The 16,299-nt window shown below is 29.6% G+C and overlaps 1 protein-coding gene across 2 annotated transcripts in view; it reads left to right on the top strand.

Moving 5' to 3' along the window:
- Positions 1-16,299, top strand: part of LOC106478730 — a 65,291-nt gene that overhangs the window by 2,992 nt on the left and 46,000 nt on the right. For both annotated transcript variants that reach the window (XM_013939291.2, XM_022382383.1), the window contains exons 2-6: positions 5,982-6,145; positions 8,983-9,185; positions 11,890-12,019; positions 13,763-13,879; positions 15,872-15,931. In XM_013939291.2, coding sequence (XP_013794745.1) covers positions 5,982-6,145; positions 8,983-9,185; positions 11,890-12,019; positions 13,763-13,879; positions 15,872-15,931 — 674 coding nt within the window. The remainder of the gene's footprint in view (positions 1-5,981; positions 6,146-8,982; positions 9,186-11,889; positions 12,020-13,762; positions 13,880-15,871; positions 15,932-16,299) is intronic.

The raw sequence follows: 16,299 nt of genomic DNA, 5'->3' as shown, positions 1-16,299 counted from the left end.
AATATGGGTTTCTAATAAATAGTAATAGAGTTTTTGAGATTTGGTCCTAAATGCATTAAGATTAATTTAGGAATTCAAGGAAGCCAGACAATCTTTTTGAAACTAAAGTATGGTTTAGTGATTTAATTTATATAGCAATGAGTTGTATCATATTTACGAATTTGAAATATTAGTTAAAATTATGTTTTACCCTTTAGGAAAGTTTGTTAAATTTTTGGTTAAGTTTAACAGTTTTTTGTACAAACTATTTAAGCATGCAACTGGGAGATATGATGTACTTTTACTAAGAAAGCACAACTAAGAACATTTGCTACAATTAAAAACTTTGTCTACTAGGCATCTAAAGATAACTCAAGTGGTAGCAATTATAGTTTGGGACTTCTCTGGATCATAAAAAAGTTGGAACCACAAAATTTTCAAACCTTAGCATTTTATCACCAGTTTTCATAACCTGCAGAAAATTTAATTATTTGAACTGGCATTTATATAGCAGTTGTTAGCAGATGAAATTAACTATTTGTGATTATACCTGTACATTAAACAGATGCCATGTCATAACTATGAAGATAATGAAATATTGATGTACACACCACAACTGTTGGTGAAAAAATTTTTTTGCAAAAAAAGTAAAATAATTGCACAAATGTGATATTGGCAAAAACTCATAGCAGTTCCTAGAAGTGTTCACAATACATAGCTAGACTAGAAGAGATATATCTAGTCACCATCACCAACATTTTGGCTATTCTTTTATGTACTTTTATTATACTCAGTTGAACTTTCATGATCTACAAAGATTGAATATTATAATAAAATTATTTTGTAGCCTCACCACATCATTACAGTGCATTTCCTCCAGTCTGGTCATGTTTTATCTGACAATAGACCTGGAGGGTAGTTTTCATCAAATAAGCCTCATCCAGGCATTCAATAAACACTAGTATATGAGGTTGATGATTTCTTAGTGCGTGTTTCAACAGTCCAATCACACAGAAATTCACTTACCTGTGAGTTTTTTAACAACAGCACAAGCTCAGTATGTTTAATAAAATATTTTAAGAGTCAACAAAATTAGCACTCTTGGCATATGTTAATTCAACCTTATTCATCAAGCATCAGTATGATTGAGCTCATCTGTCTTAATGAATGCTACAGCATCTGAGATACAGGTTAAATAAATTACAAATTTGGTTGTAGGAAAAATGTTAAAACCCACAAGTTGTAACATAATGCTAACATAGTATACTGATAGAATTTTATAATGATGCAAAATAGGATTTAATTTTGGTGAATGTGTGAAAATATTTTGTTGCAAAACCACTGGTGTGTTTTATGATTTTTTTATAGGACTTTGACATTTTGTTTTGATCTATAGTAACAAAATGTTCTTATTTAAAAAAAATTGTAAGCTTCATTAGTGATTACATTGTTGCTTGATACACATGAAATATACAGTTTTACTACAATAACTTGCAATCTGCACACTTTTTGTATCACTCTTGTTAATGCTACAAGTTAACTTGCATAAAAGTAAAATGTATATATTGTGCAAGTGTTAATGTATTGAAAATTCCTACTTATATTTGAAGTGAAATGCTTGAAATATTTGTAATGTATGCCACATTGCATAAACATAGATGAGTATCAAAACAAGTGTGGAAGCACTCTGTTATGACAAAAACAAGAGGGAATCCTCAATAGCCACAGTTGTAATTAGACTTCAAATTGGTCAAGAGATGGAGCTATGAGCTACAAGTTTGTACTTGAAAAGAAAACTCTGAGCCATTTTATGAGCTACTATGCCATTCTATGAGCCGCTATGCTGCAGTTAATAAGTCAACTTCTTTATTACCAAACCAAAGTAACATCTACTTAGTATTCAATACAGGAGAAGCTTACACTTCACAGAAGATTTCCAGTAAACCTTTAAATGAAGTTTTTAATTCCTGGTAAATTTTGATAAAATGAGATACATCCTTTTGAATGCAATTTAAGAGTGTTACACGTTAGGTGTTTCAGTTGAATACTGTATGTAATTTGTGACTTGTGTATTCATTTGAAAATATCCCATTATAATCAGCTTTATTATTCTGTGTGTATAAGGCACTTGAAAGACTTCGAGCTTATGACTTGGTTTAATTTTTGTATAAACAATTATGAAATCGCCAGTGTATGAAATTAGAGTTGACAAACATGTTTCTAGTCATCCACTTTATCTGCTTGTAAATGCAATATTTAACACAATTTGTATTTATGAAACTTATTCCTCTGTAGAGTAAGGAAAATAAATTTTAATGAAACATTCTAGCATGATTGTATTAATATTTATGAATTTGAACATTTTTATTTACATTTACTTAAGTTGTGTAAGCCAGACAGTTGCTCAGTCAAAGACAGTTTTGACTCGGGAACAATAAACTATTTTCACAGAGGTAGTTAAAGTGCCAAAACCAGTTTTAAAAAACAATGCAAATATGTGGGTAATTTATGATGTAAATGAAGAATGATCACAAATGTCTGAGATATGACCACTTGTAAATCTTGAGTTTTTTCTAAATTGCTCAGTGCACAGTACTGTATGTCAAACTTAATAAAAAATTGTGAAATTAGTATAAAATTTCCTAGTGTACTTTTTAGGATGATATTAGGATTGGCTTTGTTCTGTAAGTGCATGAAAGTGCCAGTAAACTCAAAGTACTAAAAAATATCTTCAAAACTCCTGATTTTTTGGTTATATTTTAGATGAGTAGTTCTACCATTTAAGCCTTTGATTTATTTCAAATTTATTATATACATTTTAATTTTCATGCATGGAACATAAGATGCACAGTTTCTGGCAAAAAATAATCTCTTAAAATACCCCTTTTTTATTATATAGCTAGTATATTTTTATCCTACAAGAAAAATAAACATTTTAGGTAGTGATTCATCCACAAAATGACAGGTGGTATGGAGAATATAACACTTCACACACTTGTCATGATACAGCAAGCTGAAATGTTAATAATACAAGAAGTGTTAAGTCATCATTTTCCTTGCTAAAGTCATTGAAGATAAAAAGGTCATTGTTTCACAAGTTCAAGTGGCTTTCATGTCAGTTGTAGTTTTGCAGTCTGGGATTGGTTACTGTTAAGTAGAAGCAATATGATATTCATAAAATGGTGCAAAAAATCAAAATAACTGTGATAAATCTAAGTGGTTTGTGCTTTTCATAGTAATGTACTGCCACATACATATACTGTTAAAGCTGTGTAGTTTGTTAAACTACTAGAGCTCACTTTTCTGCTCATGCAGTGGTAGCATATGCAACTTCTTTATCCTAAATCTCAAATTCAGAACAAGGCATTTGCTTCATTTTTCATTATAGTGTTTCAGAGAATAGTGGTTATGAAGGTTGTGTATCGATAGTAGTGTGAAAATACAATATTTATAATATTAGGGTCGTGATGTGGTACATATCACAACCCTTCTATGTAATTGTATTTCAAAATGAAATAATTTGATTTCTTAAGTTAATGAGTGGGTGTCACTCAAGTGGTTTAGTGTTCTCCACTGTTTCACTGAACCTGATCAGAGATAGGTGGAATATAACAGGAATAAAGTATATTATTCAGGTTAGGTTGCATTGGAATGAAAACCACAAAAAAAAAGTGAATGGACTATCTTGAATGAATGTCACAATTCACACAATTTGGACTTTTTGTATCGGCATATTGAATTGGCATTGAAATATTGTTATACGTCGATGTATTTATAAATCATACCTCTAATGTTCAATAAGTTGCACTTACAAGCAATGTAAGGGGCAGTGTAATTTTAGTTACATTTTACAAACCTTATTAATTATCAGGCATGTTTGAAATATTAGTTTTTATTTACTTTTTATATTTGAGGAAAAATAATGAGATTGTATATTTAATCATAAAATGTATAACTGTACAATCAGCTAGGCACTGCATGCAGATTCATCTTATTCTTAGTTTTGAGCTTGCTACAATAAGAGGCTGTATGTTATATGACAAGTTGCATTTGTATATTGTATAGTTACTTACAAATATACAGTGGATGTTGATATACCCATTTGAATAGCTTCATATTTGGATCTTTTAATTTGTTGTTGTTGGGTCTTTATTGTTGAAACATGTTATTTTCATTCATGTACCATAAATCTTAAATACACATCTAACTTTATTACTAATAGCTTTAAATATATCAGTTTTCCTTTGTTTCTCTGCTATGGGCTTCTGAACAGCAGTGCCACTTTTCACAGTTGAATACCCGTGCTCTATTTTAAAGAGTTCTATTTCAAAAAAACTTGGTTATCCTGGCATAATTTACTCTTTTAGTACCTTTGTGCACCCAGAATTTCTGAAACAAACTTAACCCTTTATACACAGATATCTAAGTTGAATGTTAATAACTATATGCTCTAAAAGTCTTTTAAGATAATGATAGAAAAACTTTGAGAGATTTTTTAGGCAGAGTATTCATGATGAGTGAACTGGAATAGATGGCAAGCCTGCCTGTTACAAAAAAGTATGTAGGATGACGTTTCAAAAATCTTTCATCTTCGTGCTAGTGTATGTAACATGTTTCAGATCTTTTTGGTGGATTGTGGAGGATGTGTTGTGATTCATGTTGTAACTCATGAAAATACAAAATTCAGCCACTGTAGAACACATAATGTCAATTGGACACAAACTGTGATAAAACTAGAATCATCAACACAGACAAGTTTTGAAAAACAAGAAAAAGCTTTCACTAAACAGAGATTTGGGATTAGAGATGAGCAATCTATGGCTACCATTGGTTGAAACATCATGCAGTCTTTCCACCAATCAGAACCAGAATTAAACAAACCAGTCAGAACACATCCTTCACAATCCACCAGGATACTTTAAAGACCTGTAACTTCTTACACACACTGACCTGAAAACAGAAGACTTTTGTAACATCGTCCTCTACACTGGTGTTTTTCAACAGGCAGTTGTCGTCCATTCCAGTTTACTCAAAAATAGAAAAACTATTGAAATAGATTACTTAAAGTTTATATTGATAGAAAAATAGTGACAAATTTTAACATCAAATTCTTACTCCTCCTGTTATTCTGTACCATTTCTATTGGTTTTGCCAATACTTATTAGACTTTTTATACTTTCGTATCCAGTACTTGTAATCTGGAACAAATTTAATTTTTGGGAAATTTTTTCATGTTATATCATATCATACGTTCTGCTTTGATAAACTCTAAACCATGCATATGATTACTATGAGATAAAAAGTTGCAAATATTTTATGAAAGTTTTTTAAAAGCAAAAGATGAAAAAATGGTGATATATTTGGCATAATAAAAATGATTTAAGTTTACATCATCACATATATGTATGTGTGTATATATATTGAAATAGATTACTTAAAGTTTATATTGATAAAAAATGGTGACATAAGTGAGGAAGTCTTTTTATACAATCTAAAATCATTTTGTCATGATCAATTAACCAATGGCTTATTTATATCACACAATTAGTGATGAGGAAGACGTGCTAACTGTCCTCTTTCTATTCCATTTATATAATTACTATATTGTTTATTGAAATAAATTTGATGTTAATTATTTTCAAAAATGAAGTATATTGAAGCGCTTAATTTTTTCTATGCAAAGAAAAATGACTAAATTGAAAATTTGTACTTTGTCATATTCTGGTAAGTTTCTAAAATTTTAAATAAATAATTCATGAGCATATATCAAATTGCTTGGAAAGAAACTTTAATGACACAACTACTTCATTTTTACTTTTCCAAATGTAATAAATAAGAATGAAGCAATGTTATATTAATCATTTATTTTAAACAAAACTAACCTCCATTATTGAAATTATTCTTCCAGACAATGTTTAATGTAAATATATATATATATGTAAAGAAAATAAGTAGTGACAAATAGTGTTTATTTCACCCTGTATTGTTTTTAATTCATACAGGTCTTGATGATGGTATTGTGCCTTATGCTCACTTTTTTTTAAATAACAACATTGATGGCAGACGATTGCTAACCCTAGTTGCAGAAGATTTGGTTAATTTGAATGTTAATAAAATTGGACACCAAGAGCTGATACTGGAAGCTGTGGACCTTCTTAGGCAGTTGGTATGTATAAGCTGTATGTTAAATAAATATATGTATATTGTGCACACACACACACACAATTAATATGTATATTAGAACTGGGCTATTAGTGGAAGTCGTTATTGAATAATCATCAGGCTCCTTAATTAATTAAGTCAGCTAATTGGTTATTCTCGCATGAGACTTTCTATTTTTAGCTTCTTTTGATATACATCTTCAGGTACAACAATTTTGGATTAATTTGTTTGTTTTTTTTATCCTAAGCTGTTTTATGTGAAAATGTTACATATGCATCATAGTATGAAACCTATAACGACCTGTCAATGTGATTAATATCATTTAGTAGGTTTTTCCGTACAAATTATTATATGACTAAACCAACAAAACTACTGAATTTACATTGATAAAAATAAACATTGCTTTATGACGTTGATTGTAGATTAAAAAAAAATACTAATAATTTACTAAGGAGATTACTATTAGGAATAGGTCATCACGAGTTACACATGCTTAGTTCTGTGGATCAAATTTGCTATTTTACAGAAGTGCTACTATGCTGACATGATCAAGCACATGGTAGTGAAAAGAATATACACAACTACATCTAAGTGATCAAATCTAGTTGGTAGTTGGTCTACTTTAGGTGTGTCTTTACCGTACAAAGGAACAATAAACTTAACGACATAGGACACTTGTTAAAGATAGAGGAGAAAGAGATTAACATGGATTTAAAATTAGTTTTTATTTTGTACATTGCTATATTGCAATGTGAAGCGAGCCAAAAATTTATAGTTTTGAGTCAGCAGAATGTTGATTCTATCCTTATTACTTGCTTATTTGTCATGCACTTAATGAAGTAATCACAACATACTTATACATAATGAGACTTTTTTCCCTTTTCAGTGCTTCCTATCTAGCTAGAGCTTGTCATAATTAAACAAAGTCCTGTTCATGTAAATTTGTTAAAACCTTAATGGTGTTACTTGTTGATACTGTTATTAGTCCGTATATATAGTAATGTCTGAGAAAAACAGTTAACTGAAGCAGTTGTTCAGCAATCAACATTTTCTTTTAGAAAATAAAGAATAACATATATTAACTTGTAATTTTTTCTTTTATTAAAGAAGTCTTATCCTTAGTGACTGGTTATGTTTGTAGCTAATAATATTAAGTAATATTTTAAATTAAGGGTAAACTGTTTAGTCCAAGCAAGATAAACATGAACAACAGAGATCACTGTGGTTAGTTATTTAACAAATGGCCACTATACCACCCCCATCATATTCGTGAATTGTGTACAATCAGAATGCATGTGTACCATTGTGTGCAGTTGCACCAATGCAAGTAGTACTAGCTGTCATAGTTGATAGGTATCTGAAGCTTAACAGTGTTAAGCTCTGTGTTTGACTTGTGAATTGAGGGTTATGGATTTGATACCCAGAACTACCAAACATGTTTGTTTTTTCAGTTGTAGGGGCATTATAATGTCATGGACAATCCCACTGTTTGTTGGTAAAAGAATAGCCTAAGTGTTGGCGTGGGTGCTGCTGGCAAGTTGCCTTTTCCCTGGTTATAATACAGGAACACAGCAAGACCAACTTTGTTAATATTCTGCTAGCAGTGGTTCCCATTCTTTCAGGTTTTTTACAGCAAAATGCTGTTTTCATGTTAGTATATTACTGGTCTAAAGTCTTGAGTCCAACATGAAAACAATATTTGATTATTTATAACTCAGAAGTTAAAATTATGTTGATAATTTTTATGATAGGCTTCTAAATATTTGTGCGTGTTGAATATTTTATTATTTTCAAATGAAAGAATGATTTTAATATTTATTCAAAACATTAGTAAAAGATCCCAAGATATGTACAAGTATTTTAGAAGATGACTTGATGTATTACTGTAGTTAATAGTAGAAAATAAGCTAAGTACAAAAAACACTTACTGAATAAATAGGGACATATTGTTTTGTCAAATTCTAACCAGTTTTATCAATTGAACATAATTATCAGATTTAGATTACAAAATTCTATGAAACATTCATTGCACCATTTACACAAGCAAGTTGTTTGAGCATTTATGTACCCCTTTCACACACACACACATTGTTTTAATATAAGTACTGTATACACCTCGTATACAAATTATGTTAGCACTCAATTTGTTTTTTCTGTAACATAAAGAAATAAACATTTCTTCATGCTACTGTATCAGAATTTGTGAACACTACCTTTATGAATAATCAGAATTTGTAAGTTACTTAAGAAAATATAAATGTTAAAAACTGTAAGACTAAATCTAACCAGGTTTTTGTGAGATTTAATGTACTATTCTACTAATATAATATAAAACGAAGGAAAGCTGATGTTAAACTCTTTAGTGGCATGAAAGTGCAAGTTAAGGTATAAGTGATTTTCTAAAACATATTTTTGACTGAATAAAAAAGTCATTTTGTTGAAAAAACATTTCTTTTTTTGGATTTGATTTACTCAGTTTTTGATTGTATAGTGTAAGTTTGTAGGCTTAGTAGTTTTAGTCTAACGTTAAAATTGTGTAAAACATACTTTAAATGATCTGTTAAAAACAATGGTTAGTAGTTTAGAGTTATTTGGTAAATAATGAAAAATCTTTACAGAAAATTTTTGATTTTCTTTAAGTATATTTTTGCATATTCTACAAAAAATTAACAAAAGAACAAAAAAAAATAGTTTAAGCATTTTGTTTGCACTTTGAAGATAAAATGTTTGATCATTGAAAACCAACTATTCCCTGTTTAAAGATACTTTTGAGAGTTTATGTGTTTGCTTTGTGAATTTTTAATTATGCATAAGTTTGATAGTTTTGTTAACTTTCTATAGCAATACAACCTTACATCTGAGAACCTACAGTCTTTGTCACTGAAACTGAGCTGCAAGGCATGGAACCTCTTTAATGAATTGAAACTTAATGGACCATTGGAAGCCTCAGATAATAAGAAACAAGAAAAGGTGTCAACAGCAACACTTTCAGCCGTCTCGGACATTTTGGTGTCTGTGAAGTCTCTCATCTCTTGGCTAGACAGGTAGGTATATTGTAGTATTAAATGTATATCTCTTTCTCTCTCTGTGTTTTGATAGTTGAGTAAGTGTACAGTGCTGCCACAGTGATGTTCTTATTTCTTGATTGCTTAGATATTTTGTCACTTATTGTACAGTAGCCACCTTAAAGTTCCACTTGAAGAGTCATGAAGTGCTACCAAAAGTGTTTCTCAGATAACAATTAAATGAAAACATTGCTTTAAGCTAAATAACATATTGTGGCTACAATATCTGATCAGTGTTCACCTTAGCTAACAATAATGCTAGGTCTTTTTAACCTTCTTAAAGTCTGCTATAAAATTATTATAGTGGTGTTTTCCTACATTACCTTACATACTGATACTGCATAATTATTGATACAGTTTTCTGCATACTTCTGGTTTGGGGATATTTCTAATCTAATTCCCTTTCTAATATCAAGGTGTGGCACATTATTTAGAAAATTATAAGTTATTTTGTTGTAGGTTCTTCCAACAAAATATATAAATTGCAGCTATTATCATACTGGATTTTAAAATATTAGTTCTTTTTAAAGGTAGTTTGTAATATGAATAATTATAATTTTTTCAAATTATTTCAGTTTTAGCTGACATGCATAGCCACATAATTGTTTTTGTTATCTCCATGTGGAGTAGTTTATCAATATTTACAGTGCAGCGGTGATAGGAATAAACTATGAGTATGTAGTAATTCACATAAACTCAGTGAATCTGTTTGAACATTTTCTATTATTTATATAGCACTTGACAACATGTCTGTGTTTACTTCTCACATGGCCTAACTCAAGTAGGCTTAATATCAGTTAAAAATTATTGTGTTCTATGGGTTGTTGTGTAAAGTATTTGACTGCTTTAATAAACAATACAGTGTTATTTCTCAACATATTCATGAGTATAACATTTGGTGTCATGAATGAGACTGATGGTCAAATTTGGCTTCAATTTTCTTAATTTTGGGGAAAACAACATGGTTTGGATTAGTTTTTAGCCAAAGAGACATAAATGTTATCAGATGCTGTCACCGTCTAATGGATAAATTGGGATTTTCAGCCGGATGTTGGCAGCATCCACTCGGGTTTAAGGAGTTAAGTTCATTTTCATTAAACCAAATAATTAGGGAATAATGTTAAACTACATATTGGGTGGATTTTAATATATATAAATTATGAAGATCTATTTTGTATGTAGTTATTTGTAATAAACAGACTTATTGTACATTTAAGCACTTAATGAGACATGAATATTCTCAGTGAGGGATATATTTCAGATTTCAAATAAAATCATTATAGAAACATTCTTGAAGCTGAAATTGAGCTTTTCAAAAGTGTATTTAAAATTCACAGTTGTCAGTTGAAGTGGTCGTAAAATATTTGAAAGTTATACATAGCGTAATATTTTGATTCTGTATCTTAAGTCCCATTCAGGATTACTGATTATACCAATTCAAAGGTTTTTTGTGTGTCCTATTTTAATGGGAACATGGTTAAAATATTCTCTCAAACAGTTATTTTAACTATTTTTTATGTTTTCAACTATTTAAGAGGTATGTCACTAAATTTTCCTTCAAACATTTCCAACATAAAGATTTTACTTAGTTTGAAAGTTAAGACATAAACATTATTTTTCAAACTGTGAATAAAATTTTGCAAGTGGAAGTACTGTACAGCTTCAAAACTTGTATAATAATCTTCTATATTTCATTATATTCTGGAAATTTTAATAATAACTCATAAGTTATTATTTCAATGCTGTTTTCGTATGTGATAAGTTTAATTAAATTACACAAAGTTTATATTCTTAGTTTTATCTGTATATGTGTCACCAAAGTATTATTTCTGTTTGACTATGTATGTTGCTAGATGTATCTTTTTTTTTATGTGAATATGTAAGTCAACATGCCAAGTGAGCTATTTCTGTTATTATGTATGTTACCAAGAGTGTCTTCTATTTGAGTATGTGTAAAATGTATAGTTTTGATTAGTGTGTGTGTGTATCATTTTCATTTCTGTTTTATTATGTGTCATCAAATGTATCACTTCTATTTGAATATGTGTCACCAAGTACATCATTTCTGGTTGAGTTTGCATGTCAACAAGATTTCCTTTCTGTCTGAGTATGTGTATAAGCATGTTAAGTAATAGCTTGTATTGTGTACATTTATTTGTTAGCACAATTTTGCAAAAAAAATAATTAATAACAGACTTATGTAATTAATAAAATTAACAGTGTTTTTTTCCGTGTGTTTGAGACACATCTTTATAGTAAGCTTATAATTTAAAAGACCTTGCTTTCTTATTTATCTTGCATTTATTTAATGTTGCTGTTTTTGCATTTGCTTTCTTCAACTAGTTTTACTTTTTTACTGAAAGGCCTCTTCAGTTTTAACTTCACAGACAATCTTTCTGTGGGCTGTAATGTCACTGTTTAAGAAGTTTTTATTAGTTTTAGTTTCATTTTGAATAACCCATGGACATTGTAAGAGGGATAAAAATGGTTTAGTTTTTATTTAGTATGTAGAAACTGTTTTTGTAACAAATTACAGGTGCTGTCATTTTTTTATTTAAGAAGAATTAAATAATTAAGATACTTTACAAAGTTATGTAGTTGAATTTTGTCAGGTTCAGGATTTGTTTTAAGTGTACTTTGCTCATAATGTAATATTGACAGTGTAATGTTTATTACTCAATAGGTATCCTTTCTGTGGTCAAGACCAGTATACCCCTGTTAGAAAAACTGTGCTTAAGTTGAGTATAGAGTTGGCCTCAACTGCTCAGAGAGACCAGTTTGTTGAAAAACCACATCAAGTGATAAAGAATAATGTAAGTACTACAATTGATTAAAGCAGAAAATGAAATGACTTTGCAATATGCTTAACCCTCAAATTAGTGTCTTGTTGTTATTCTTTTATTGAATATTATTATGTTTTTCTCTGTTATGTCATTTATTGTAATTCACCACCCAGATAGCTTTGATGAAATTATTAATTTTCTATGTTAAGTACACAGGAAACCCCAACAGTGAAAAGAAGAATTAATTGACGATTGTTTTCATTTCTGTTTTATTATGTGTCATCAAATGTATCACTTCTATTTGAATATGTGCGTGTCACCAAGTGTATCATTTCTGTTTGAGTTTGCATGTCATCAAGATTTCCTTTCTGTTTGAGTATGTGTATAAGATCCCATTAGTAATTGTAGGGTTAATGTTTTTATCACTTGGTGACTAATTTTACACACAAGTTTGCTAATTGGTAGGCTATTTTATTTATGCTCAGGAGAGCCACCCCTGTAAAAAAAATTTTGTAAATATTATGTTATAGTACATGTATGGTTATTTGCTTGGGGTTTGGGGATTCAGGTAGCTTTAAAGATGTTTTATTGAAGAACTTTTTCAATTTATTTTACAATTTTTTAAATGATGTTTTGAATATCATACATATTAATATCAAAATTGTTTATTACATTTAAGTTAAACTTACTATATGATAGGATAAGATTATCCTGCAGTTAATTTTAATTAGTGGGAAAAGCTGTAAGATACATTAACTTTTCTCTTCAATGTTTTAAATTTTTCTTCTTAAGTATATTTTAATCAAGATGCTGCAAGGTTAAGCATTTTTTCTCAAGTTTGTTGATTTTTAACTGAACTTTTTTCTTCAACTGTGCCTTATTATTTCAACCTCAGTGAGCATTTACTTTACAGTTGACTCTTTTTTTTTTTGAGGAGTGGTTCTTAAATACCATCACATCATAGTTGAAATTTTCCAGAATTTTGTTTGCTAACTCTCAGTGTTTCTCCTCAAGAAAAGACTTATCTGTGATGAAGTTTTTATGACATCAGTACAATTACCTATTTATCTATTTTAGTGCTTTAATTAATTTTTTATTCTTTCATAATTCACTGTTTAAACAAATCTTGGATCTCTTCAGAGTGTTTTTACCTTGTGTGATGAATTCATTCAGGTGTAGAGTGAGATATTGACTCTCATAAACACAGTAGCACTTACCATCTACTTGGTTGTCAGTTAATTCTTTATTTCATACCAATCATGTGTCAAAATGCTTGGTATTATTAGGTTAAGTGCGAAGATAACTCTCAAACAAATATGTATATGCAATTTGTCAGTGAAATAGTGTATAAAATGATGAGCATCGCTACAAATATCAATTCTCTCAATACTTGGTTCATGATATTTATAGCTCATTGATGTCACACTTCTTAATGAGATATTAAGTACATTTAACAATTTGTATAAAAGTTTGTGATGGTAGATATGTGTGTATAATTTTCTGGGTGATTTGTGTGTGTTTTGTTTTTAATTTTCTGTCTGGTGTGTTTGTTTATCTTAATTTTCTGTCTGGTGTTGTGTTATAATTTTGATATTACAGTTGTATCTAATAGAACATTTACAAATATGTAACTGCCATATACATGAGATATTTTCTGTTGATGTACACATAACCACATATATAATGTATAATATATTTTGATATAGTTATATTTTATTGTTTATGTGAACTTTTATAATTCGGTATTTTAACAAACTTCTGATATCTTCTTAGTGTTTGAACCTTGCAGAACTGTGTGACAAAGTCATTCAGGAATATAGTGACTCACTGCTTATTCAACCAGCATCTTTAGATGTTGCCACTGTGAAGAAAAAATCTGATGAAGAACTGGTTAGCATATTTTTACAATCTTTATGAAGTGATTTGTATCTGCATCATTTTTCAGAGTTTTGGTTGAATTAAGAATATTCATTATCATACATATGAGGATTTACTGTATCTAAAGGATACTGTTGTTGAAAAGGAAGAAGTATTGGAAGGACAGTGAGTTTTAAAAATACGTTTCTTTTAGATTGGGAGTGCTATTTTAAATTTTATTATAGTTATGAATAAATAAGTTTATTGAGCAAGATTTATGTTGTTAATATACGATTAATAATTAAAAAGGTAAATATGCAAAAAAAGGACTTAAATTACAAGTTTACACACATCTGTAGACCGAGGTGTATATTTAACCGTAAAGTAATGCTTGTCTTGTACAACAAAAATAATATGCGTGAGGGAGTACCATGTTATTCACTGTCCTGGAGCCCTGAGGTGTCTTAATCTGCAACTGAGTATATTTATACACACACACACACACACACACACATACATACATACATACACATATATATATTAATGTTTGGAAATATTTAAAACATTCTGGTGCATTAATTGAAACTAAACAGAAAAAATATTACTTTCATTCATTATGGTTTGTCAGTCTTTTGTTTTTTGATCAGTGATGTCCGACACATCATATTCTAAAGTAATTTTATATCTTTAACTTCTAAGTACATCTGTACTTATTATTTCTCAAAGTATTAATTTTAGATTTGTGAACAAAAAATGAAAGTCAATACACATGTAAGTTTACATGTTAAAAACACTTGTACTTAGGCTTGTAAATCCAAAAATCAAAACTATAAACTAATGTACTAATAAACTATGATTTCACAGATTGCAAGTTTAAAAGAGATAATAACTTTGTTCATAATGTATTGTCATACAGTTGGTGTACGCAGCTCAAAGTAGCCAGGGATAAAGTAGCTCTTCATCATTCTAACTAAGCATATTGTGGTTATACACATTTATATACAATTCTTTTGATGTAGAGAATGAAAAATATTAAATACATGAAAGTATAGCACACAGTACATTGAAAGCCTTAGTGCATGTAAGTAAGGATTACGAAATGTGTAAGCAGATATAACATAGTAAGTTACATTTATCTATTGCCATAATGAGGTATTTAATTAAAAAATCAAATGAAAAAAGTATAAAAGTTACAAGTTTTATAATTATATAATAAGGGCCCAGCATGATCTGGTGATTAGGGTGTGTGACTCACAATCTGCGGGTTGTGAGTTTGAATCCCATCACCAAATACGCTCACTCTTTGAGCTGTGGGAGCTTTATAATGTGACAGTCAATCCTGCTTTTTGTTAATAAAGAGTAACGCATGAGTTGCGAGTAGGTGGTGTTCACTAGTTGACATCCCTGTAGTCTGTAACTTTCAAGTTAAGAATCGTTAGTGCAGCTAGCCCTCAAGTAGCTTAGCTTGAAATTATGAAACAAATAAACACAGTTAATAAAGCCATCATTGTTACTTTGTGCTTATGTTAAAGAAATTCACTGTTCTTTCAAGTTATTTCATTGTTTACAGTTGCAAGGGTCACATGAAGAGGGTGTAGCATAACTGATGTTGTTGCTGATCAGTAATAATTCTGTTTCCTCTTGGTCAGATAATAAATTGGTGTTTCTGCTCCATCACTTCCATGTTTAATGTATGAAAGTATAATGGAAAAGAGACAGAGCTTTCTTTTCTCTTTTGCATAGCTTGTTCATCCACTGTGTATATAATGTTGAAAAACAATATTTGTTAGATAAATCTGAAGGAAATGGTTGCAGTGTACACTTGCTGCTTTTTTATTTATAGATGTATATATATTTTTCATTTAGCCACACTTTAGATCTCTAGAGATGTAACTTAAGCGTTACTAGGATCAGTTAGCATCACCAATGAGTATAATATACAGCTGTATTGTTGAATTTTAAAACAAAGACTGTGTATAGTTGTTCCTTTGAATGTTGATGTAAAATTATGATTTTGTTTCACAGGGAATGCACATTCATTCTTCTTATTCAGGTGTTCATATGGTTGGAGGAGTAAAGTTTCAGGTAAGTTATTTAATTGTAATTAAGATGTGATGTATATATGAAAACATTGAGTAATGAATGAAAGCAAAATATTGCTTGTAGTTGCATTATTTCTTGATTCATAATTGTTTCCACTTTTAGATAATCTAAGAGGTAATTGTTCAGCATGCATATACTTGGTTAATCCAACTTCAAATGATTTTCATGTTACTTTTAATTAAGTATTGTTCATGAAGATTCTTGTTTATCATGTTAGTTGTCTTGTAATTAAGTATTGTTCAAGATGCTTGTTTTTATGTTAGTTGTCTTTTAATTAAGCATTGTTTAAGATGTTTGTTTTTATGTTAGTTGTCTTTTAATTAAGCATTGTTTAAGATGTTTGTTTTTAT

This window comes from Limulus polyphemus, unplaced genomic scaffold, assembly GCF_000517525.1.
Source record: "Limulus polyphemus unplaced genomic scaffold, Limulus_polyphemus-2.1.2 Scaffold245, whole genome shotgun sequence".
Taxonomy (NCBI): Eukaryota; Metazoa; Arthropoda; class Merostomata; order Xiphosura; family Limulidae; genus Limulus; species Limulus polyphemus.
This window is presented reverse-complemented; position numbering and strand designations above follow the sequence as displayed.